Source organism: Sander vitreus, chromosome 4 (assembly GCF_031162955.1).
Source record: "Sander vitreus isolate 19-12246 chromosome 4, sanVit1, whole genome shotgun sequence".
NCBI lineage: Eukaryota > Metazoa > Chordata > Actinopteri > Perciformes > Percidae > Sander > Sander vitreus.
In genome coordinates this window covers 24486414-24512544 of record NC_135858.1, presented here as the reverse complement: position 1 = coordinate 24512544, position 26131 = coordinate 24486414, and the positions used below count along the sequence as shown (strand labels likewise).

General features: G+C 39.8%; 1 protein-coding gene, 1 long non-coding RNA gene and 1 other non-coding gene across 3 annotated transcripts in view; all 3 read left to right on the top strand.

The window, feature by feature from the left end:
- Positions 1-3325: 3325 nt before the first annotated feature.
- LOC144516108 (guanylin-like) lies at positions 3326-5083 on the top strand. The gene is made up of 3 exons (XM_078247313.1): positions 3326-3400; positions 3602-3788; positions 5013-5083. The coding sequence occupies exons 1-3, from the start codon at positions 3326-3328 to the stop codon at positions 5081-5083; spliced, it is 333 nt and encodes a 110-aa protein (XP_078103439.1).
- Positions 5084-6828: 1745 nt separating this feature from the next.
- The window catches only part of LOC144517196 (uncharacterized), a 40881-nt gene continuing 21578 nt past the window's right edge, over positions 6829-26131 (top strand). Inside the window, exons 1-2 of the long non-coding RNA XR_013501908.1 lie at positions 6829-6942; positions 7027-7086. This is a non-coding gene — a long non-coding RNA (uncharacterized LOC144517196). The remainder of the gene's footprint in view (positions 6943-7026; positions 7087-26131) is intronic.
- Positions 7664-7735, top strand: trnap-agg (transfer RNA proline (anticodon AGG)). The gene has a single exon. It is a non-coding gene; the product is annotated as a tRNA-Pro (tRNA).

The window sequence follows — 26131 nt, the reverse complement described above, 5'->3', positions numbered from 1 at the left end:
CTTGGCTGCCTTAATTGATTTTTGGCCAATAGGGGGCTGAAAACAAACAAACAAAAGCTGACAGGTACAAAGACCACTATATCATTGGCTATTTTACTACTATACTACTATTACACATCCAGCAGACACAGAGCAACATTAGCCTTCATTTGAAGTCGTGTCTGTAGATACTTGACAAATGTAATTCAATATTTACTGGCCTTTTGGTCTCTTCCTAAAAAACATATATAGGTTCTAGATGCTTAACATTCTTACTTTTCTGTGGTTTGTAACAGTTGGCATGTAGCATCAGAGTTTGTATTTCAGAAGAGCTTTGTAAATGTGCTGTGTTATTTTTGCATTAAAGCCTCCTTCACCCTTCATTTTAGTTTCAAATATCATTCGTTCATGTTCGATGTTATGAATTATTTATTCTATCCATCTTATCTGACTCAGCCAAACACATTTACTGCATTTAATGCAGATGCACTGTCAGTTCAGGTCATCAGTGGATTCTCTAAATACCCGCTCTGACACATGCAACATAACCTATTCAGCCTTGAGGCCTGAAGGCAGATAATTAATGCAATGTAACGTAATGATGATGACATACACTGTATATGAAGTGATACGAATGTACATGAATGAAATATAAATGAATGAAACTCGTATTGCCCTAGGGCAAAAAAAGACATCACATGCAAGTTCAAGAAAGTGCCCCCCCATCCAAACACACACATACACACACACACACACATGTGCAGCAATGTTAGGAAGGTAAATTGTACTTTTGTTGTTGTTGTTGTTGTTGTTGTTGTTGTAGCTTTATATTTATCTTTTTATTGTGTTGTGACTAGTTGTAGGCCAAAAAAACATATATTTTAAGTTAAATTGACATTAATAAAGGGATTTAGTAGCTCTCCTCCAGATTTATGTCCTAGCGGTGTGGAGAAGAATTTGAAATAATGGATGTATGTAATGGATGTAAATGAATGTAAATAAAATTAATAAATGTATAAAAATTATTTTCCAACAAGTAAATTAGAGGCAATTCCGACCCATATTTACGTTTACAGAATTTACGTTTACAGACTTTACGTTTACAGAATTTACGTTTACAGAATTACTACGGCCAGCAAAGCACGAAGTAAGGTAACAATGAGAGCGCCAAATTCCGCTTTAGAAGTCCGGTTGGGGTAGTAGATTATGGATTTATTATAAGAATTGTGTTCAAGGCGAGGCAGAGCCCCGTTCATTCCTATGAGAGTTGCTCAGTGTTAGCTTGTTAAACATTGTCTTTGTATGGTTGTATAACGGTTGTATAGCAACCGAAGCAGCTGCCCTGATTTGTACAAATGGGTTTTCTCTCAGTTCTGGATTATGGGGATGTCATATTATGAACATACTGCTGCCTCTACCCTGATGCTCCTAAAGACTCCATTAACACTCTGCACTCATTACAGATGATCATTACAACACTCACCACACACCATTCTATATGTTTAAGTTAGCCACATAATAACCAGTGGTACTATTCTCTCTACAGAGGGAGCCATTGTTGGTAAATGACCATATATGTCATCCTTGTGCTTTGGCCCATATTAACCAGTGAGTGGCACTGAGCCTGTTCTTGTTTAATTAACTGACTCCATTGTTCTAATTTTCTACTCAACTGTTAGAAGGGCATAGAAGTAAAATAGTAAATGAATAAAGGTTAAATGAATACATAAAATAAAACACGTAACTGAATATTTCTGAATTGAATAATTTAAAATAATCTCTGATTGAGTTGGTTTACTTATCACCCTCCTCCACCCTGTTTGCTGCATGCTTAGAAGTTATATATATATCTGAAAGCATCAGTGAGCCTCAAATTATATTCCATACACATTAAAACAAATATACAATTTGTCTTTCTGAAGATCTTTTGTCCACACAAATCTGTGGATTATATGTCATATTGAAGTGTGCTGAAATGTATTTCTGCTTGTAGGAGGATTATTTTACTATTTTGTGTGCCAGAAGCCACACTGGACCTTTCCATTATTAACTATTGAGAATTTGATTCATGTCCTGCATATCCTTTAATTGTCTATTTTGGGACTTGTAATGCTCCAAAGAGTGCTCTCATTCTCCTTTTTAACACTTCCCATTTTAATATTTCTCTCTCTGTTTTCCAATATTTCACCAGCTTGGTAAATTCAAATTCCATGTTATAGTACTCAGTGTCTGGAACCCAGAACAGACATTACCATGGATCTTTTTAATCTCAATTTTTCCCTGAAAGAAGATCAGTTTACAGTGTAGTTTGTATATGAACTTAACGCTTCACTGTGATTATGTGTTACAGTGTCCTTCTTGGTTAAACGTTAAGAGTTATGTATAGCATGTTCAATGAAAGTATTCTAGTCTTTAATGATTTTCTAATCAATACTTGTCGAGCTGCTTTATGGTTTTCATTAACAGCTATTGTATGTGTCTTTGTGAGAGTGAGTAACAGAGAGAGGAATTTATATATTATACACAAAATATTGTGATGCAACAAGTCCAAAATGTACTTAGTAGTTAAAGGTTCACACAGTTTGGCTACAATTCATTTGTTTCGTTGATGGGGGAGCTCCAGACGGTGACTCACAATGACATCACACATTTGACTCTTATCTGTTGGGAAAGAGCTACTCCTTTTCTCACAAAAGTTGACTTGAGCATCTAACTTCTTATTTCATTGATTTAATATCGCACATTTTGGATTGAATTGAAGTGACACCTGGCTGTTAAAGCATTTCAAGTTTATGGGGGGGGGGGGGAAGGGTTTGCATTTAGGCACATTAAGGTGCATTAAGTTTGTTTTTCAGACAGAAAAGTTAACATTTGCATCTCAAAAGCGTCATTATTTGCAAATACCATAGCTGTGCAAACAAGTGACCCATATGGATCAGCTGTGTACGTATATGGCTGCTTTCTTATCAGACACCTCTGTGATGAATATATGTGGGAGAGAGACAATGGGGAGATTTATAAGGTGGCACTGAGGCATTCGATGCGTTAGTATGAAACCCAAAGTCAATAATAAAACTTTGTGCTGACGGAGGAAACAACAGAGATTGAGGTTATAAACAAATTCAGAGGATAGTGGTTATAAAAAGAGGATCCAAAGTTGTTACAATGCCTTTGGTTATCTTGGACCAGTCAATGTCCCCTACCTTTAGGGTTACCCTGCCACTTGTCTTTGTCAATTAATCACTCAATAAATCTGTCACGACACCTTATAAGAGGCAGAGCAGATATACAGCGACCTCAGAAGAAACTGTCCTCTAAACTGAGAAGCATCTTGCATCAACTGAAAATGAGAGTGCTCTGTATCGTTATTGTCTTGGTGCTGTGTGTGTGCAGACAAGCTCTAGGAGGTGTGCAGGTTAAAGTGAGTATAACTTGTTCTTGGAAATACTGTTGACATTTTGTTATTTTATCAACCATGCGGTTTCTTTCTGTTCACTCCGTCTTTGCTCTTGTATTTTCTATATGCATCTTAGAAATAGTAGTATTTCCTTCCAGGGCAGAATAGTTCTTTCTCATCCCTCACAGTTCTTCTTGTCCCCCTCCCCAACCCCACCACCCCCAGGTTGGAGACAGGAGCTTTCCCTTGGAGGCAGTGAAGCAGCTGATGGAGCTGATGGATTTAGACGACAACGTGAGCCCTCACCTCGCTGAGACGACCATTGTAGCTGTTTGCACCAACCCTGTCCTACCCCAAGTCTTTCAGCCAGTGTGCCAAGGGAAGGGAGCAGCCATCGTTTTCTCCAAACTAGGTAAGACTGAGCGAATGGAAATGTAGGACATCAGATTTTGTTTGGCACCAACAAATTCTGGAATGAAATGTTCAATGTACAGTGTGGTCCTCTTAAATATACTTCTATTGTGCTGAAAAAACTAACAACCAATAACAACAATTTGCTTTTGCAACCACTATTTTCCAACGGTGACACTCAGCCCCAAGCCATTTGGTTCCTAAGAAAGACATACATCTTTACAATCGGGTCAAAAACAAAAAAAAATCTCATTTCTTTAAAGGGCTAAACAATTTCTTAAAACAGCCGGACACTTTAGGAAACGTTACTCAAACCGGAGTAAATAGGGCATTTATTTGGGCTAACTTTCAGCCGTGGATTAATTGGTGCAATACTGAGTATTTACAACACATAGACAGTGTATATTTGATTGATTTAAAAAAAAATAAAAAATAAAATAGACATTTTACACACAATAAACATTTCTTTTAACTAAGAGGCTTCATCAAGTATAGCAGCTGGTTAGCTTAGCACTTAGACTGGAAACAGGGGGAAACTGTTAGCCTGACACTTTCCAAAGTCATAACATTTCCATACCAACAACCCTAAAGCTTGCTTATCAATGAGTTCTATCCCATTTATGTTATTTGTACAACAATCCATACGGACTTGAGAGTCTGATCTAACTTTCCGCAAGAAAGCAAATAAGCAAATTTCCCAAAATGTCAAACTATTCTTTTAATATCCAACCGGCTCTACCACCTACTTAACTACCTGTTCAGTGAGCATCAGTCTCAACATTTGACTTTTGTCATACAGGAAACAATCTACCACACTCTTAGACACTTAAATCAACGGTTGTATTTCTCAGACATGTGCTCGCTCTCAGACTTGTGATTAAAGACAACAGGTGCATGTTTCAGTTAGTTCACTCAAATGGATTCCTCAAATTCACTGTTTACACATTGTATTAGGCACATCCTGAAATAGCTTCACCATAAAGTGGCTCTGGAATAATTATGCCAGACAATAGGCCTATTCAAAGCTGTTCAAATAGTATTTGGGGGCCATTAAAGCTCATTATACACAGATGGCACCCTTGTTGCTGTATTGAGACAGTTATGGATATGAATACCATTATCACTATAAGCAGCATTTCATTAAAAACTGAAAAGCTGGCTCTTGGGTGGTACAAAAACACATTATAGGTCAGATTAATATTTATGTTTTCTTTTTTCTTTCCAGTGTCTATCATCATGTCTGCAGATCCTTGTGAAATATGTGCCAACCCCTCCTGCTTTGGGTGTTTGGACTGAGGCTGCCATCTGCGAGACACACAAACACATTGACTGAGAGCGTCTGGGGCTGTCTTCCTGCATAGTTCTTTCACATTTATATGTACATTCTATAAGGTATACGTGGATACATGGTCCTGCCACCTAGCAACCAATGGGTCTCAAGGCTCAGTCATTAATTTTGTTATATAGAAAGTATATCAAAGTTTTGATAGATGCTGTTAATACATACATAGTTTCCTGTCAGTAAAGTGTCAAAGAGGCGTCATGTAGTGTTTGAATATTACTTTGTTGTCTTTAACTTGCTTTCATATTGAACTGTTACTTTATTAAGTCTAATGCAGCTTCTTGATAATTAAAAATATGTACTATTTGCATCCTTGAAAGCAGATTTTTAATTGTGGTTTCAAGAATACAGTGATTCTCACACATTCAGCGTCTTACCACAAATGCGCACACACACACACACACACACACACACACACACAAAGGGAGTATGCTGTTAAAAAGCTACTGAATGGGGAAACATAAAGGATATTAAGTTAAGACTAATGAAAGCAAATAGCAAGTGAGTGAGCATGGAAACTGTCACTGGTTACGCTATCAAAGATTGTCTATTTAGAAGATGAATCACTCAATTAAACACACATACACACCAGGCTGCAAAACTGATAACACATATGTGTGCTCTCTCCTAATGTGGTTTCAGAGATGTGTCTTTATTTCTTCATCCAAAAACTACTACTATTACAAATTACAATGTTGGTTTGTTATAATAGTTCAAATAAACCGGCTTTCCTCTGTAGTGGCAAGGGTTGCTTGTTGTTTGTGTTGCCAGTGAAGATCAATATCCTATTTGACATTTAGGAAATCTTCTCCCACACGTGTACAGGCATCTACAGTTCCAAAAAATTTAATCTGGCAGGACAGCCAACTAGAGCAGCTAATTTATGGCGCGGCATTCAGGAATGTGCATTACAGGATATTATTATAGGATCAATATGCATGATGTCAGTGACCTGCTTTCCCCTGTGCTGCACAGCCATCAGGTGGCACACGTGGCCAGCACTCATTACTGAAACTCCTATTTACAACCATTTAAAGCCGCTCTATTGCCTGAATTGTCTTTTTCTGCAAACACTGATCTATAAACCCTAAACAATTTGAGTTGTATGGATCAGTTAATGGACTGGTCTAATGAAAGTGATTTACCTCAACAAACGCTGTGCTTAATCCTTGGTGACTGATGTGTTTCCCCTCCCTATGCACATTAAAATAATTAGAAATAAAGCTGACCCTATTTTTACTGGTGTACTGCCTCACACAAACAATTACAAAAAGAACATCCAGGAAGTGACAAATTCAGAAAAATGTTTCACAGTAGGCCTATTTTGTTTCAACCCAGTTTTTGGTTGCACTTCTGCAGCTATACGTTGGTTTATGGTAACACAGAAAGACAGCACATTTGTACAATGTAGACAAGAAAAAAAACAGAGGAGGCCTAGCTAGTTAAAAGAAAGTAGGAGGGAGTGAGGTTTCTTGCCTCGTTCGGATCGTTTGGATGTTTGGATCAAGTTCTATAGGCCTATCCAGAGCCATGTCTTTCTCTATCACTCTGGGCCTATCTATTAAAACCTTTATGGTTCGTATCCTCTCTGTTTCCTTCCTCAGCCTCTTCTTGGCAACGTGTTAAATGGTGCCCTCTGGCGGTTGTTAAGCGACGTAACAACAATGTGTCAGCGTTCCATAGTATTGGACTCTTCCGAACAGACTTTTCAGTCAGTCCCGCCGTTAATTAAATTAAACACACGCGTATCCGACAAAGGAATACACATATCCTATGTACGCTTGATTGATGAGCTTTACCACAAAACTCCAGGGTAGATATGGACAATTTAATGATAAAGTTAAAGACATTTGTGTTAAATATGTCGCCTCGTTTTCACTTTGTTCCCTGTTTTCAGAGAAACCCAAACAATTCACGCATTAAACATTGACAACAGCCATGATGTGAGTCAATCTCGGTAAGTAGACGCATGTAGCCTATGTAATGCATACTGTAGGCCTACTGTTTTATGGGGTGGGGGTTATGTAGGCCTATTTAGGTTGGGGGTTATGTATTCAGGCTAAGTGTTGTGTTTTTATTTCTTATTATGTGTCTTGACTTTTATGCTCTGATTGTAAGTTGTAACTACTAATGGCAATACAGTGTTGAGTCTTCCAGTCTAGACAGATATTAGCCTAATTAAGTTGTGGCAACGACCAGTAATTTTGCTCAGACATAATGTTATTCATGTGAATTGCTGTAGCTGTTGGCCTATTTACGTTTGCGACCGTTTCTTTCTTTCAACGTTTTTAACCGTTGGACATTTTGTGGTTTCCATTAAGTTTGCAATTCACAGACACTGATGACTCGTGGTTAGTCATGGTCTACCTTAAGGGTACTGAAGTACCTTGAAATGGAATAAAATGAGAAGAAATGTTTTGTTGACACAGACACGTTTCCTCTCTGTCGTGTCCACTTAAATATTACTCAATCAAATGATAGACATTGGTATCACCTATTAGTGAGTTTTTTAAATGTGAGCTTCCGCGCTGTGCGGCTCGTTGGTCTAGGGGTATGATTCTCGCTTAGGGTGCGAGAGGTCCCGGGTTCAAATCCCGGACGAGCCCTACTTTTTAAGTTCTAGTAGACTATGCTTGCTAACGTTTTGAGGTAAAACTGTATATTTGCATACATTTCAGAGAAAAATATTGTACTTTTTACATATTTATTTGACAGCAGATTAAGATGTTCTAAACACAAAACACATGCTCTTCCTTTAAAATGTGATGCATTATCATATATTATCTTCAGTCACCTTAGCAGCTACAGTAACATTTAAACTCCCCCTTAAACCCTGAATAATAATAATAATAATAATAATAATGAAATAGTATAGCATTTATAATAATATAACACTATAAGAAGGGTAATTATTTTCACATTTACTTTATACATTTTGCTTGTTATACTTCTGTACTTCTGTCACATCTGTGTGCTCATTCCTCTCAATACCCACTTGAGGGCACAATTCACTTAACAATTTTTACTGCATTCTACAGACTTGAGACCATGTTGGTAGCATATGAATATACCATCTGCATACATTCATTAATTGAATGCAATGTTGGTAAGATTTCAGTTATGTATTAAAAAAAACTGCTTTGTTGGATGCTGTCAGTGGCGCAGAATCACCTCAACAGCAACAACACACTGTATATGTTCAGTTAAAAATAAATCAGGTTACAAATAAATATTACTGTAATGATCGGTGTCCATTTTTTTTCTCAAGGCACCATGTCCTGGCTCCTTTTTTGTTGAAAGAAAACCAAAAAGACATCTTGTACAGCCTGACCCTGCATATTTGCAAAGCATGAAAACATGAAAACCCTTGTCCTCCCTTTGCCTAGGAGCCATAAGAAATGGGGAGATAACTTGGAAGAGTAGTGTCACATTTTCCCAGCTGGGAAACCATGACTTCATCCCTCATTTGGCTAAACTACTTATCCTGTTCGAACTGAGCTGCTGGAGCTTATCCCAGTATGCCCTTTGGGAGTAGGCTACGTTATTGCCAACAAACATTGACAGACCACAGACATTCACACCGAAGATTCTGAGTTCCCATGTCACCTCACGTGCATGTCTATGTCATGGACTGTGGGAGAACAAAGTCCATGCAAAGTCCAAACAGAAAGAGAGAGGTTCAAACACACAAACCTTTTGTGGAAAGGGAAACCAAAGTAAAAGCAAAGTGTGTTTTGAAGGCTTTTGGGTTTCCACAGCCCTGATCCCCCACTTTCTTCTCCACCCACTCATCGCCTTTGAAGAACTTACATCAATTGATAGAAAATGTTTTTTTGTATATGCCTGTCCCAGGCTATAGTCATAAACTGATTTCACTCATGTCACGCCAAGCACATAATTTACAAACCCTGAAAGTCAATTGTAATTTCAACATGTTGCTGTTGATCACATTGGATAAGTCGACCTCTTACGTTTTAAGCAGATATCACAACATTTCATCCATTCCTTACCGTTTTGCTTTTGAGTATTTGGGTTTTGCACAGGCAAATGAAAGACACCCTCTACACTCGTATGCAGAGTATTGCTCTTAATAGAGCTCCATGCAACACTGCTTTAAGGTAAATCCAAAGTGACATGCCTGGTCAGGGTCTTTCTTATCTTGGCAAACCCATCCCCCCACACTCATTGGGGTCACGAATGAATTATCTTGACAGGCATAATTTCAAGTAGGTTGGTCAACAGATGACAGACCGTTCTCTCCTTTACTCGGATATCAAAATAAACCTACAGTAAACCTGATTGGATGAATGAACTGCTCACTGAGCTCTCATTGATTTCTGTTTCTGAATTACAAACATGCTGGGTGTCAAATTCAGTGTGTGAATATGGGCCATGCAATCGCTAAATCATCTTCCGCCTGAACGCTGCCTGAGAGTCTGACTGAGCTACATAGCTCCAAGTGTGACCTTTGCCTCTACATGGCAGTCTACAAATCATTTCAGAAAACCGGGGTTGAACGTACATCTTAACTCTGCTGGTTATTGCCAATAGGCCAGGGTCTATATCCTTTCATTTCAAATTCTAGTGGTCTAGTTTTTTGTGTTCAAATTCCAATATGAATAAGCAATGAGGTGTTCATTATTTCGTCAGTTACATTGCCATTGCACTTAACATGTCGCTCCACTGTGCAACCTCGTTCTACCTTTTTCTAAGCTTCAGTGTTGAACCTTCGGCTTCCAGTCTGATGTTGATAAGGCATGTGAATGGCGAAAAAAGAGCTCAAGGCGATGTTATCAAATTAACTGTAAAAAATCCAAATATATTCAAATGTAGGACCAAGAGAAGCAGTCAATGCGCCCTTTCAGAAGCTGGAACCATCAAATGTTTGCTTGAAAAGTTACTTCATAACGTAATCGATTATCAAAATGGCTGATGTTACTTCATCTCCAACAACATATCAATAGGAAATCAATGGTATGTAAAAAATATTTTACCTCACCAAAAGGTGTTCTGTCTCACGACTAAAAGGCCAGAACTTTAGTCCTTCTTTCAGGCGCCTAAAAAAGGGCAGACAGCTGTTTTTTATGGGAAACTTACAAAACCTTTCTGGAATGCAAGTCTGCTATGTCTTTTCTATTAACTTGTCAGCCAAATAGTTAGTTAAAAAATATTCACTCATTTATCGCGATAATGTGAACAAATGCATTTATATTCATAAGTAAATTGTTTTCTGTGAAAATATAAACTTTTTTCACCGTCAACTGTAAATCCATACTCAATTTAAAATGTGAAGTGACACAGTGACAGTTAAGACATTGATAACATCTGCATTTAACATTGAAATTTCAAACCTTAAATACGTAGTTAGTCAGAGCCATCTTGTTCTCCCTCTGGGAGTGTACTTCCCTCTTAAAAGACGTTTCCAAAGGAATGTTTTGCAGCAGATTGCAGCCAATCACCTTCTCAGCTGACCGAATGACACGCTGCAGTCTGCCCTTGTCCTTGGCTGTGCTAGCAGCGTACCAGATGGTGATGGAGGATGTGAGGATGGACTCAATGATAGCTATGTAGAAGTGCACCATCATTGTCTTTGGCAGGTTGAATTTCTTCGACTGCCGCAGGAAGTACATCCTCTGTTGTGCTTTCTTGAGGAGGGAGCTGATGTTCAGCTCCCACTTGAGGTCCTGGGAGATTATAGTTCCCAGGAAGCGGAAAGACTCCACAATGTTAATTGTGGAGCCACAGAGGGTGATGGGGGCAGGTGGGGCTGAGTTCCTCCTGAAGTCCACAACCATCTCCACTGTCTTTAGAGCATTGAGCTCTAGGTTGTTTTGCTTGCACCACTTCACCAGGTGGTCAGCCTCCCACCTGTAGGCGGACTCGTCTCCATCAGAGATGAGTCCGATGAGGGAGGTGTCGTCCGCAAACTTCAAAAGCTTGACAGACTGGTGACTGGAGGTGCCGCTGTTGGTGTACAGGCTGGCACGTGACATGTCTCCAGTGAGGTATTAAAAAGGTCTGTGAACACTGGAGACAGCTGGTCAGCGCAGTGCTTCAAGCTGGATGGGGAGACAGCATCCGGTCCAGCAGCTTTCCTGGGGTTCTGTCTCCTGAACAGTCTGTTGACGTCTTCCTCATTGATGGAGAGAGTCGTCACTGAGGTGGGTGGGGAGGTGGAGGGGGGGACCTTTAAGGAGGTGGAGGTGATGCACTGTAGCTGGAGCTGTTGGGAGGTGTCGCGGGGGATGGTATCAGGGAAGACCCTTTGTTGGGAGGTGTTGAGGGGGATGGTTACAGGACTGACCCATTGTCCATCAAAGTGATAGTAGAACTCGTTAAGGTCGTTGGCTAGGCGTCGGTCGTTGGTGGAGTGGGAGACTTTGGGCTTGAAGCTGGTGATCTGTTTGAGCCCTCTCCAGACAGAAGCAGAGTCGTTCGCTGAGAACTGGTGTTGGAGTTTCTCAGAGTACCGTTGTTTAGCCTCTTTCACCGCCTTGCTAAACTTGTACTTTGCTTCTTTAAGTCTGTCTTTGTCCCCACTCCTGAACACCTCTGCCTTATCCAACTTTAGCCTTCTGAGTTTGGCTGTGAACCAGGGTTTGTCATTGTTGAAACTCACCCTGGTGCATGATGGAACAGCAGTCCTCACAGAAGCTGATGTATAACGTCACAGCCTCTGTGTACTCATCCAGACTGTTGGTTGCAGTCCTGAACACATCCCAGTCAGTGGAGTCCAAACACGACTGGAGATCCTCCACAGCTACACTGGTCCACTTCCTTGATGTCCTCACTACAGGTTTGCAGAGCTTAAGTTTCTGCCTGTAGGCGGGGATCAGGTGGACCATGACGTGGTCAGATAGTCCCAGTGCAGCACGGGGGACGGCGTGATAAGCATCCCTGACTGTGGTGTAACAGTGATCCAGAATGTTCTCCTCTCTGGTCGGGCATTTAATATGCTGTCTATATTTAGGTAGTACATGAGTGAGGTTTCCTTTGTTAAAGTCTCCAAGGACAATAACTAGGGAGTCCAGGTTGGTCCGCTCCACACACAGTATCTGGTCGACGAGCATGCGCTGTGCGACCTGCACGTTGGCCTGCGGCAGGATGTAAACACCGACCAGAATGAATGAATGGAACTCACGGGGTGAATAAAAAGGCTTACAGTTTATGATGAAAGATTCCAGGTCAGGAGAACAATGCTGCTGGATCACTGTCACATCGTTGCACCAACTGCTGTTGATGTAGAAACAGATTCCTCCACCTTTAGTTTTGCTGGAGAGGTCCGTGTCTCAGTCCGCTCTGTAGAGTTGGAAGTCTGCCAGCTGCAGCGCAGAGTCCAGTATTAATCCACAGAGCCACGTCTCCGTGAAGCACAAAACAGTAGATGAAGAAAGGTCCCTGTTTCCCCCCAACAGCAGTTGTAATTCTTCCAGTTTGTTGGGCAGTGAACGCACGTTAGAGAGAAATATGCCCGGTAACAGTGTGCGTAATCCTCGCTGGTGGAGACGCACCAGCCCGTTTCCCTCTCCTCCGACGTTTCGCTGCGTGAGCAAAGGTGAGCGCACCTTTGACTAGAATGTCCAAAATTTCCAGTGTAGGGAGAAGAAAAGTAGGAAATAAATCCTCTGGCGTTGTTCCCCTGATGTTCAAGAGCTCTTCTCTGGAGAAAGAGACACACCGAGTCGACCGTCTTCGGCGCCATCTTAGATGCTACTGCTATCTGCTATCAGATCCATGTGACGTATTTAGACATGTTGAAAATGTTAACCGACATAAGGTTTTTGTTTTTTTTTATTGCTAGAGCAGCAGCAAATCCTCAAAAATATATTTGTTCATACCGACTGTTCCCAAGGTATAACAACAGGACAGTTTCATATAATACAGCTAAAGATAAGATAAAAAAAGTGACTTCAAATGTGAACTTATCAAATCCCAGGAAGGCTTTTATTTAAACCTCCTGTTGTCCTTGGGTCAAATTTGACCCATTTTCAAAAAATTCTATATCAGAAATGTGGGTTTCTTTCAAGCAAATTGTCCCAAAAAAAATAACGTGGATGGTCCCATACAACGCTCTTCACAATAAAAAAAAAAAGATGATTCACTTCACTTCAAGATCACTATGAATTTGGTTGTTTTATCCAATTTTATAGCATTTGAAAAAAACAAGTGGATAAAAGAATGTTGAAAAAAGTGACAAAAAACCTGCAAAAACGTGGGGGGGGACATTTAAAGTGCTCATATTATGCTAGGTTATGGGGTTATGTTTCAGAAAACACCATATTTTTTTTGTACTGCACATTGCTGCAGCTCCTCTTTTCACCCTGTGTGTTGAGCTCTCCGTTTTAGCTACAGAATGAGGCATCACACTTCTGTTCCATCTTTGTTGGGAGTCGCACATGCACATTAAGTACTGCTGGCTAGTCAGAAGCAGAGTATGAGGGCGTGCCACGCTAGCAGCTAGGCGGGCATTATAACGTGTGTTACAAAGTGACGTACGTTCGTCACGGAAGTAAAGGCTGGACTACAACAGAGCTGTTTGGAGCAGTTTGTGAACAGTGTTTTCTCTGGAAGATGGTAAGTCTCTTTGGGGTGGACTTTGGGCTTTTTCACTTAGTAAACCTATAATGTGCACAAAAACATATATAACACAATAAAGGAAAGGGGAAAAGCCAAAAAGCATAATATGAGCACTTTAAAAACAAATGCAGAAAAATCGACAAACATCGAAAAAAGTGACAAAGAACTTGGAAAAAAGTAATACAAACGTCGGAAAAAGTGACTGAAGTGTCAGTCAAGGTTTAATTTTAAATTTTGACCCAGAAAAACAAAAAGCTGCATGGTCGACGGGAAGACAACACAAGGGTTAAACAAATTCTCCATCCAAGTCCAACGAGTCTGTGCTCAGTGTGCGTCATTGCCACCGTAGTTACTGCAAGTCCACTGGAGAATGGAGGAGAAAACTCAGCTAAAGTTGCCACTTCCGTGGTTACTCGCAACAACAAAAAAAACTTACAAATTAAGTGCCAGAACCTAGGCATGGTTCATATCATTAAAAAAATAGAAACAACAATTTAAAGAAAGGAAATCACTTTGTGTATATTTCCTATCATTATATCTCACTGTTTTTGGTTCCCTCCACAGGGTTAATCCCATTTTATAGCCAGATGGACAGATAGGAGGTCTTGGTTTCAGAAGCATGGGATTACTTTCTGCCTAGAAACATGTTTGGTAACTGATACTTAAAGGTGCTCTAAGCGATGTTGGGCGATGTCACTTCTTGTTGACGTTCAAAGTATTTTCAAACAAAACGGAGGCTAGCTCGCCCCTCCATCCTCCTCATCCCGTACCCTCCCTCACCCCTCGGCACTAACCCCCCAACCCCCACCCCCAAATCCTTCTTGTCGGTTATTGGCTGGAACACTGTTTCGTGGTGCAGGTTGGCACAGTTTGTTTTTGTTGGCGTTTGTGGAGCCTGGGCTGTCTACAGAGACTGCGTTTTTGTGTTCTGGGGACAGGCAGCTCATGGATAATGAGGAGAGGTTTGCTGTATGTGACAAAACATGTTGTAGCCTAAAAACGCATGACATCACTTAGAGCACCTTTAATAATGGACTTTTACTTTCCAATGCACTCTTGCTTAGATGGTTGGATAGTTGGATGAGATAAAGACGAAGCAGCGTTCATAGGAAAACAATGTTAGGAAATGGAGTTGATGAGAGAGACACAGACTTAACAAAGTCGTTAAAACCATAATCTTGTCGTGTCCACTAAAATTAGTAGATGTTTACTCTACAGAAAACTGCATGCTGTCATTGATTGATCCAGTCAGGTGAAGGGAAGAATGTGTACATAATGGTTAACCCTCGAGCTTTTTTTAGAAATAAGTGGACCACAACACAGTCACTCATTACCACACATCAAATTAGTCAGTCCTCTGATTTCAGTAGAATTTTGAAGAGTAACTGGACCTTCTGTAATTGCCATGTAATGAAAGAAGGGCCCCAAATATGTTTTAATTGGGTGCTTTCATTTTAAATTTTTTTTTTAAATGTTTTAAAATATTTGGAGGAGGGGATTTTGGGTTCAACAGTCAGGTTAATTGGATAGTAACGCTACTCTGCAAGTATTCTCTTCTGCGATCATCCGACGAATGCGGCAGTTTTGGGACATCGACAAAGTGTGACAGGCAGCTAAGGCCGGCTCAAAAATCTAAAAGCTAGCGATCCAGATTGTGACGTGTAATTACTCACAGGTAAACCGTGGTGTTGAGGGAGTGCTATATGATTGGTTTTCTAGCCTGGCCAGTCTCTTGGGAATTGCTGTGTTTTATCAGTTCATGGACTGGATCAATGTTAAGTTACATTGAAAACCGCTTTATTCTGGGACCGCCTTGTTGCTGTGGCTCTCTGGTTAAAGCCATATCTGCTGGTCCCATCTGTCAAACACCTAGAAAAATGTCATGTGCAAGATTAAAAAAAGATGCTGTCCTGTTTTAGTTTATCCTCTCTAGAAAGGATTGTTATGGTAAAGCTGAATGAGACCAAAAGGTCACTTCATCTACACCGGATAAAACCACTAAGCCACAACCTGTGTTATGTTCACTCAATGGTTTTTCAGACATACAAGAGCTGAAGAATAAACGTGAGAGTGCTGTATTGCCAGCAGGCATTGACTTAACCACCGCCTGTCTTATCATGTAGGATAGGTGTAGTGGGGGGGAAAGCATGTCACTCTACCAAAACAGTGGAGACATTGATTTACATTTTTTATTTAGCATTTCCATTCTAAAAAATGCTCAACAAAACTTGGTAGCTCCTCCAAGACTTCTTTCCAACATGTGTTTTTGATTAGACATGGGTGACCTACATCAAGAATCTGGTAGCTTTGATACCATACATCTGTTTTTGGCTGGACTGCAAAGTGAGGCCAGTGCTATAACCCCCCACAAAGTATGTCCCTGAGTGAGTGAGTGAGTAAGTGAGTGAGTAAGTGAGTGAGTGATGCAGTTGCACCATTGCTCAGAGTGAATGATGGGATTACATTTTTCAGTCGCTACGCCCAATTTCCATCTAATCATATTTGTATCTACACTGATCTCTTACATGACAGTTGGAGAGGTCATGTATGATCATGATTTTAAATTTAGAGGACAAACCCTGAACCGGTGGTGTGAGTGTGACAAAGGCGGTCTCATGTCATATTTTGCCCTTGTTATGTCAGTAGGTGACATAATTAGTTTGGAATTCGCTATGGACCGGTGTTAGTCGGTAACGTTACAATTGCTGTTCTGGCTCATAAAGCAAATCACTGCTGACAAGTACCGATGCACCGCACTTTTTTTTTCAGGTTAGAAATATTATAAAAACCTTTGTGAAACTATATAAAAACGTACACAGTAAAGTAATACAAACTTTATAAATGATCACAAATGTTGTGTATTGCATTTTGACATATCTCAAAGCTGTGTCACGCCTAGTGTGTCAACATTGGGAGTGCACATGTCTTTTTAGATTTAAGGCTGAAATATCATGTGATGCAAGGTCTCTGAAATGTTTGCCTGTTCCGAATGCAAGCCAAAGTTTAGTGCATTCTTTAAGACTTTGCTCCACAGAAACAGCTAGGACAACATCATTTGAATCAAGAGTAAAATCAATATCATCCTATGGACATGAAGTGCAGCATGTGAAACATGGAGTAACATCCTACTATCAGCCTCCTCATGGCTGCTTTCAAGAAAAATCCAAGTCCGAGTTTCGGCTTGCATATAACGGCATTATTTTTTTGTTACGAAAGATTATTTTTAGGCTTCTATATTAAATAGTACAGATACACAGGAAATGGGGGAGAGAGAGGGGATAACATACAGCAAAGGCCCGTTATTGGTTATGCCCCCTTTCTTCAAAGACCCCTTTTGACTTGTGGTGTTCCCCAAGGCTAGGTCCCCCTTTTTCTCTGTATACCTGCTTCCACAAGGAAATACAATATGATCTGCAAACACATCTATCATTTGTTATTCAGATAAAACACATTTCGGTTGTGTCAAAAAACTCCAAAAAATGCAGCTTGTGTCACTTACTATTTTGTCTCTCAGAAGTGTTGGGTGTCTCCAGCTAAATGAAAATAAATACATCGGTGCCCAATTTACAGAACAGTTTACATGCTGAGTGCAAATGTCAAACCTGCAGCCAAAAACTTTTTTTTAAATATAAATGTTAAATCTAAATGTTATATCTAAATCTAAATGTTAAATCTAAATGTTAAATGTTAAATCTAAATGTTATATCTAAATGTGTTGCCAAGTGTAAAGCTAAATATTTAGAAAATATTCAAATCCAAGGAAACCACGCCCACTGCAGTGGCTTCAAATAGCGCTGCACCGCAAATTTCAGTCAACACCTGTTGGTACAGTAAATACTATCTACAGTGGAGCTGTTCGACTAATGTTACTGGATTAAAACACATTTCGGTCAGTATTTTGTATTATTGACTTATATCACAGAAATGTCTTAATATTTGTGTGTACTATAATGTCGTTGTTTTGTTTGACTCATATCTCCTTGTGTGTTTAACGGTAGTTTGACTCATCCTTCACAAGCAATCTAGCTCACACACTGCAGCCGACATGTCATCTGAACAGGCCTCGCAGCACTGTAACTAGCTAAGTTAGCTAGGTCTCGCAATGCGAGACTGAACAGCAGTAGGCCTGTCACACTATAGCCACATGTAAGTAGTTTTCAATACTTTGGTTACATTACCGTGTTTTATTAACCTGAATTAGGTTGCTATATTAGCTTGCGAAGGAGCTATCCGTTGCTAACGCTACTTTATCTCAAAAAGCAGAAACGTTAGCTAACTACTGCCAATATATGATTTCACTAGAGACCAGAGAGGTGTTGTAAGACTCATCAAGTAGTGTGATGTGTTTATACTGTCTTACAATGAAACCATATCTTGGCAGTAACATTAATTAGCTACTGCTTTTTGACATAAATTAGCAAGCTAACGTTAGCGTTAACAACGGATAGCTACTTTGCAAGCCAATAAAATATAGCCTTGGCAAACAGAATTAAGGTTAATAAAACACGATAACTAGCTATGTAACCAGTATTACAAACTTCTTACAAGTGGCTGGATTGTGACATTTTAGTTGTGTTCGGATGAATATGTTGGATGCATAGCTGGGCTAATGTTAGATTGCTTGGGAAGGATGACGTTAGTCACACACGGAGATATGTAATTCAAACAACGGTATTGTGATTAACACAACTATTAAGGCATGTCTGTAATATACCGGTCGGTCAATAATATAAAATACTGTAGATCAGTGCTTTCCAACCCTTCTGGTCTCAGGTTCCCCCACAGCCCTGTCATATAAACTCACATACCCCGCCCTATCAATTCCTAATGTTTTTTTCACTTTAATATGCTAAATAGTGTGTATTCTTACATTTTCAACTGTAAACATTTAGGTTGATTTGGTCAGAAATTCTACCAACTAGACCATTTACTTGGTGTGGTTAATGTTTCAAATGTCATCCATTACTTTTAGCTAATCATTTCAACTGTTAGCTAAGTCAGTAGGCCACTTTTAGCTATTTTTTTTTTCTACCATTGATTACTTCGCTATATGTTTTAACGTGTTGAGCTGTTTTAGCTGATATATTGTTTTAAATCAATCATAATTCAATTATTATTTTGATTAGTTAAGCTGCTCCACAATCTTTCCAAGTACCCACTGGCTACAGCAGAGATATCCCTTGCTGGGGAATCACTGGGTGCAGCCACCGCAGTGGGCGTGGTTTCCTTGGGGATTTGAATATTTTCTAAATATTTAGCTTTACACTTGGTGACATATTTAGATTTAACATATATATATTTATGATTTAGATATATATTTAACATTTAGATTTAGATATAACATTTAGATATAACATATATATATATATATATATATATATATACACACACACACATATATATACATACATGTATATATATATATATATATTTAAGATTGAGATATAATATTTAGATATAAATTTAACATTTAGATATGTATTTAACATTTAGATTTAGATATAACATTTAGATATAAATTTAACATTTAGATATAACATTTAGATTTAACATTTAGATATAATATATATATGTGAGGAAAATGCGCTAAATGTTGAAAATTTATCAGCTAAAAAATTGTAACCGAACTTTTACATTCGGCACCCCATAGAATTCATTGTTGAAGAGGCAGAGATTTCAATTTCTACACCAGCAGCAGCCTCAGTAGAGACCAGAATGCAACAACATTCATGTCACATTGTAATTACCAGTTTCAAGCTTTTAAATCGTAAATCAAGTCGTGAAAACAAATGAGTCATTTGTACTCATATTTCATCATATTTTACTGAAAAGGTCAATATATCAGTAAAGAATCCAACTTGGCGCTTAACAATACATGCTTCTGGAAGGGCCAACAAACAGGGACACCTTCATACAGGGTAATTAAACCCATATTTAATGAATATACTGCTATATTGTCAGTTTAACCCTCAGCCGACCAACCTTTCCAATCATAATACCGCCTTGAATTGTTTGATGAGATGAATGCTCGCAAGTTGCAAACATGCAAATCCTCCCCCTCCCCATAAGACTCGAACACAGCAACAGCCATTAGGCTAACCATTTAGCACTCGCCACCTCCATTGTAGAGATTGGGAGAATATGGACTCAAACTCGCAAAACAATGTATAATGGGGCCAGAGCATGTGAGCGGAGTGGAGCGGTGAGAATTTCCACTCTTCGCTGACAAAGCTGTTCGTTCCCTCCCCCGCGCTAGGCCGCTCTGCTCAATAGCACTCTGCGCCTAACTCAGATTTCACCCCGCTCCACTTAAATCGCTCACCACTCCCTCCCAAAAAATAAACAAAGCAGCATTGTATTTATCAGATTCGTGCCCTTCATGCCTGGAGCAGGAGGGAGGGCGGACACAGTTTATCTGCATATAGAGGGTTTTCACGACGCGTCATCAAGACCCAAAGTCGCCATGTTGGAGATACTCCGCATCACAACAAAGCACAGGCACTTAAGTAGATCCCGAACGGCATCAAGGAAAATGGTTAATTATTGCCGTGTTTTAGGTTGTACCAATAGGTCAGACCGAGAAAAACATTTGGAATATTATCGACTTCCAAAAGTTATTAAAAACCAGGGAGAGGAATGCCAGAAGTTATCAGAGGAAAGGAGGTGCTTGTGGTTGGCAAAGCTCAACCAGGATCTACGAGGGAAAAAAAAAAAAATCTGTCTTGTTCGGTCTTTGAAATGAAAAAAAAAAAACTATTGAGAGTCACTTGGCTACACCTTGAGTATCGCAATGATATCATACAGTTAAGGTTAGGTTGATTAAAGACCTTATTGCATTACTCACTTTGGCCTTCACAACACATTGGTCATTAATGACTTGGTACTGCGTCTCCCTCACCCATCCACACACCATCTGGTTATAAGCCTCCAAACTTTTGTAGGATGTAAGGTCTTCCACTGTGTATGGGCTCGGCGAGAAAACCAGGTAGTTGACTATATCGGGATATGCAACTGAAGGAAGAATCACCGTGGTGTGGTCCAAGTCCTTACATGCCTTTGCATCTTGGACGTGTTTTGATGAGCTTTTCTGTTGTTTAGACATACAGTATTAAAGTATCCAAAGTGCACAATACTCCATTACTCCATTCAGTTGTTTACACCGAGTGCCTCCAATATGGCCGCGCATCCAGGTTACCGTCCAGAACGTGACGTCGGTGAAAACCCTCTATTAGGGGCGTTGAAATTAAGCATTGCATCGATGCATCGCGATGCGAATGATTCTGCATCGATGCAGTGACGGAGCATAATCAATTAGCCTTTTGTCTGTTGTCTGCTGTATTCAGACTCCGCTACATTCAGGAAGTGTATTTTTTAAGAGCAGATACAACAAAAAGGGGGGTGGTCATATATATCTGACTGCTCGAATTTGTTGATGAAAACCATGTGTAGCAATATATAATAATATTGAGGAGGTGACGCATCGGTATCGATTCGAATCGTTGACAGGATAATCGTAATCGAATCATGAAGATTCACACCCCTACTGCATATACTGTGCTACAGTAACACAGGGCTCTGGCGTGCTTTGAACTCATGGTGTTAGCCATACCGGAGAGAAATCAAGCAGGATGGTGCAGGAGATAAGGCAGTGCTCTAATATTTAAAAATAAAAAATATTTAAAAAATCAGCTCTGTGCTCCATTTAAATCCTCCCACTCTTGCTCCATGCTCACTCACACTCCACTGCGCTCACATGCTCTGATTGGGGCAAGCAATAAGCCTATTTTTACTACATTCTTTCTGGACAACTTTCCAGGAAAAAAAAGGAACTGCCAAAGGCCAAGTTCAGACAAACAGTAGTCTCGCATTGCTAGACCTATCTCTACAGAGCTGTGTCAGCGCGGAGTATGGTCAGGGTACACTGCTTATCTATTCTGGGATAGGAGCTCTGGCTTTTTTTTTTCTTTTTTTTTTAAAACCAATAACAAACGTCATGTGTTAGCTAAGCCCTGGATGCAGCAACAGTGCCATTGAAAAATCTATAGCAGAATGGGAGGGAGAGGGACACGCCGGATGTCAGGCTTTATCCCAGCAATGTACATCCGTTGAGCCAGACTAGGCCAACAGCAGCCCGCTTTTTATAACACAAAGCGGTTAAGGTATTTGTCCTACCAGGCTGGACATGCAGTGTGCCATTAATGATTTTATTTTGTATATACTTCAGAAAATTGGTGAATATTGAGAAGTTTCTCCTGTACCAGCAAAAGTTATAATAGGATACACATTCTCTCCATTTTCGGTCTGCCAAAGAATGTATCTCCTCTCTATAATGGACAGCTAATGCCTTACCATCAAGTATTTTACTTTGTGTGCACTTAAGATCATGCCAAATAATCTTGGTGAATATGGAGAAGTTTATATTTTCCTAGCAAAGGTAATAGGGGTATACACATTCTTTCAGACTGCATACATCCGTATAATGCACAGTCTCTACCCTACTATAAAGTATTTTTTGATTTTATGTGTACATCAGATCATGCCTAATAACCTTGATGAATATGGAGTTTCTATTTTCCCAGGAAAAGTCATCACGATGTTATGATCTGAATTATATACAAAATAAAATGCATGTTAGTATTGACTGGACACTGTGCCCTATAGATAGTCAATGTGGCAGGTTAAAAATGCAGTCAGAAAGAATGTGTACTGTATCCCCCTATATATTTTTCTAGGAAAATAGACATTTTTCCATATCCGCCTAGGTTCTACTACATCTACATCTGGTAGACTATTGTGTGTGTAGTGAATGTTTGGAAGGAGATGACTACGCACACCTAGTCAGATCAAAAACCAAAACTACCTGTAATCTACAGCTGTTCTCGTGGGTCAAGTAAAATGTAAATGGAGAGGACATACTTTTCTTTATGCTTGCATGAACATGCAGAAGTCTGTCCCAGAGTTGGAAACTGTTGTCAGACAGTAATCTGTGACGCCATCAACCAACTCTCTCTGAAGCTGCTTCATTGACAGTGAATGGGAGACTTTAGTATGTGTAGCCTATCCTGTGACAGTACCATAAGAGACAGCAGAGCAGAAAATATAAAGTGCTACCTTATCAATGGCTAACAGTTGTTGAACGCATTGAATAAAAGGAGTTTGGCTGACACAGACAACACAAAGAAATCACTGCCATGGCAACAAGCTAAATGTTTTTACTAAATTCTGCAACAACAGACTGACTAGCTGCCAACCCTAAAACAATCCAGTATGTCTCTAATTTTTAAGAATAGTCAATTTAGGTTATGTCATTACTTTGAAGGGATTCAAACTGTTTTTTGTTTTGTTGTGAGCTAATTGTGGATAATGGTGGATTTTTTTTAACGTAAAGGTTTGGTTTCATGTTCGTCTCATTAGTATGTACATTTTCTCTGCATGTCCCTCTTTGAATGTATTGCAAATTTGTCCTTCCTTAAAATTGTCCAATACGGCTGGTATAACTTTCGAGTTCACTCATTCCCCACAGTCTTCAGTCCCTGCACATTTTAGAGGACATTTTAGGCTATTATATTTATGTCTGCAAGGCTGTACGAAGGGCAATTGAAGAAACCAAATGGAAATATGTGCAGAATGCATGGCCTGGGTCTGATTCTTTCTGGCCTTAGCTGCAGAGGGATTAGCCCTTGTGCTGGCTGCCCTCAGAGGGCTGATGGGACCTGGAGGGTGCGTAGTGAAAGATAATTAAGACATGTTCACTTCTCCCCTAGCAAACGATAAGAGACAGATTATGGGTCCAGGTCCAGAAACGTGCATGAGGGAATGACAAAATCGCCATAGCATCCAAAGAAATAGCAAGTTTAATAGTTAATGGTAAAAATACTAATTATTTCCAATTATAACTAAGTATTCAAGCATCCGCAATCAGGTTGTGGATTATTATGTTTTATTAAATGCACTCAGCTGAATAGATCAGTGATTCCCAACCAGGGGTACCCCAGAAGGGGTGCTTCTGCAGTTGCCAGGGGGCTCGCGGAAAGATTGTAGAGTAGCTTATTTTGACAAAAGAAATTATAATTTGATTGAAAAAAAAAATAGATATATACAGTGCCTTGCAAAAGTATTCACCCCCCTTGGCTTTTTACCTATTTTGTTACATTACAGCCTTTAGTTTAGTTTAATCTGAATTTTATGTGATGGATCAGAACACAGTCTGTTGGTGAAGTGAAATGAGAAAAATCTATACATGAAACATTTTTTTAGAAATAAAAAACAGAAAAAGTAAATGTGCATAACTATTCACCCTAAAGTCAATACTTTTGTAGAGCTACCTTTTGTGGCAATTACAGCTCCAAGTGGCTTTGTATAAGTCTCTATGAGCTTGCCACATCTTACCACTGGGATTTTTGCCCATTCCTCCTTGCAAAACTGCTCCAGCTCCATCAAGTTGGATGGTTTGCACTTGTGAACAGAAATCTTTTAAGTCTGACCACAGATTTTCTATTGGATTGAGGTCTGGGCTTTGACTAGGCCATTCCAACACATTTACGGGTTTCCCCTTAAACCACTCAAGTTGCTTTAGCAGTGTGTTTGGGGTCATTGTCCCGCTGGAAGGTGAACCTCTGTCCTTGCCTCAAATCACACAGAGTGGTACAGGTTTTGCTCAAGAATATCCCTGTATTTGGCACCAATCCATCTTTCCCTCAACTCTGACCAGTTTCCCAGTCCCGGCTGCCGAAAAACATCCTCACAGCATGATGCTGCCACCACCATGTTTCACTGTGGGGATGGTGTTCTTTGGGTGATGTGATGTGTTGGGTTTGCGCCAGACATAGCGTTTTCTTTGATGGCCGAAAAGTTACATTTTAGTCTCATCAGACCAGCGCACCTTCCTCCATACATTTTGGGAGTCTCCCACATGCCTTTTCGCAAACTCAAAACATGCCATTTAGTTTTTTGGTGAAAGTAATGGCTTTCTTCTGGCCACTCTGCCATAAAGCCCGACTCTATGGAGCGTACGGCTTATTTTCGTCCTATGTACAGATAGTCCAGTCTCTGCTGTGGAACTCTGCAGCTCCTCCAGGGTTACCTTAGGTCTCTGTGCTGCCTCTCTGATTAATGCCCTCCTTGCCCGGTCCGTGAGTTTTGGTGGGTGGCCGTCTCTTGGCAGGTTTGCTGCTTTTTATAACTTAAACCTGACTTGTACTTCTCAACAACATTGTCCCTTACTTGTTTGGAGAGTTCCTTAGTCTCCATGGCAGTGTTTGGTTAGTGATGCCTCTTGCTTAGGTGTTGCAGCCTCTGGGGCCTTTCAAAAAAGGTGTGTATATGTAATGACAGATCATGTGACACTTAGATTGCACACAGGTGGACATCATTTCACTAATTATGTGACTTCTGAAGGTAATTGGTTGCACCAGAGCTTTTTATGGGCTTCGTAACAAAGGCATACGCACATGCCAATTTTCAGTTTTTTATTTCTTAAAAATATTTTTATGTATATATTTTTCTCATTTCATTTCACCAACTTAGGCTATTGTGTTCTGATCCATCACATACAATTCAGATTAAAAAAACATTTAACTAAAGGCTGTAATGTAACAAAATAGGTAAAAAGCCAAGGGGGGTGAATACTTTTGCAAGGCACTGTATCACATAACACCTTAACACTATATGTTGCAGTTATATAATAGTGTGTGAAAACCAGTTAGCAAGCGAGCACAGAAGTTTAAACATGTAGCTAAAAGCAATGAATAAATGGTCCAAATAAATAGCTAAAAGTAACGACCAAACAATTCAACGATTAACTAAAAGTAATGGATAAATGGTTGAAACATTCCGCTTCACTCTGGGTAGTAGTTGTACGATTGCTGACCAAACCAATTTTAATACTGACGTAATACTTAATACTTGTATGGAAAAAATTAACAATATCCACTTTTATATAATGAATAGGGTATAAATTAAAGGGTATGTGAGTTGATCTGACAGGGCTGTGGGGGTACCTCAGACCAAAAAGGTTGGGAACGACTGGATTATGTTACCCAAAGCATGAGGGTCACCGTCTCCATTTTTGCCCAGAGAAGGATCTCTGCTCTGAAAAGGGGAGAATTAGCATCTTCTTGCGGCCTCACTGCTTCTTTTATGCAGCAGCCCCATAGCTGTCAGCCATGCCTTGCTTTCTTAGTTTGATCTGTCAGAGGCTCTGAATTCCAACACGCTACTATTTTTTTCTTCCCCAATGATTCAACCATGCCCACGGCAGATCAAAAGTCCTGGAGAACATGACACAGATTGAAGATAGGGTCCCTGATACAGAAATAGAGAGACTGATTAATACAAAACAAGTGCAAACGTTTTCCATTACATCCAGCTGTCAGTGAAGGCTCTAACCGAGGCTCTGATAAACAACTGCCAAGGAAGAACTTCTA

Excerpts from the sequence above, each read along its gene's own strand:
- LOC144516108 (XM_078247313.1), top strand. The coding sequence starts at position 3,326 with ATGAGAGTGCTCTGTATCGTTATTGTCTTGGTGCTGTGTGTGTGCAGA. Across the intron at positions 3,401-3,601 it reads TAGGAGGTGTGCAGGTTAAA|GTTGGAGACAGGAGCTTTCC; the intron begins GTGAGTATAACT and ends CACCACCCCCAG. Across the intron at positions 3,789-5,012 it reads CATCGTTTTCTCCAAACTAG|TGTCTATCATCATGTCTGCA; the intron begins GTAAGACTGAGC and ends TTTTCTTTCCAG.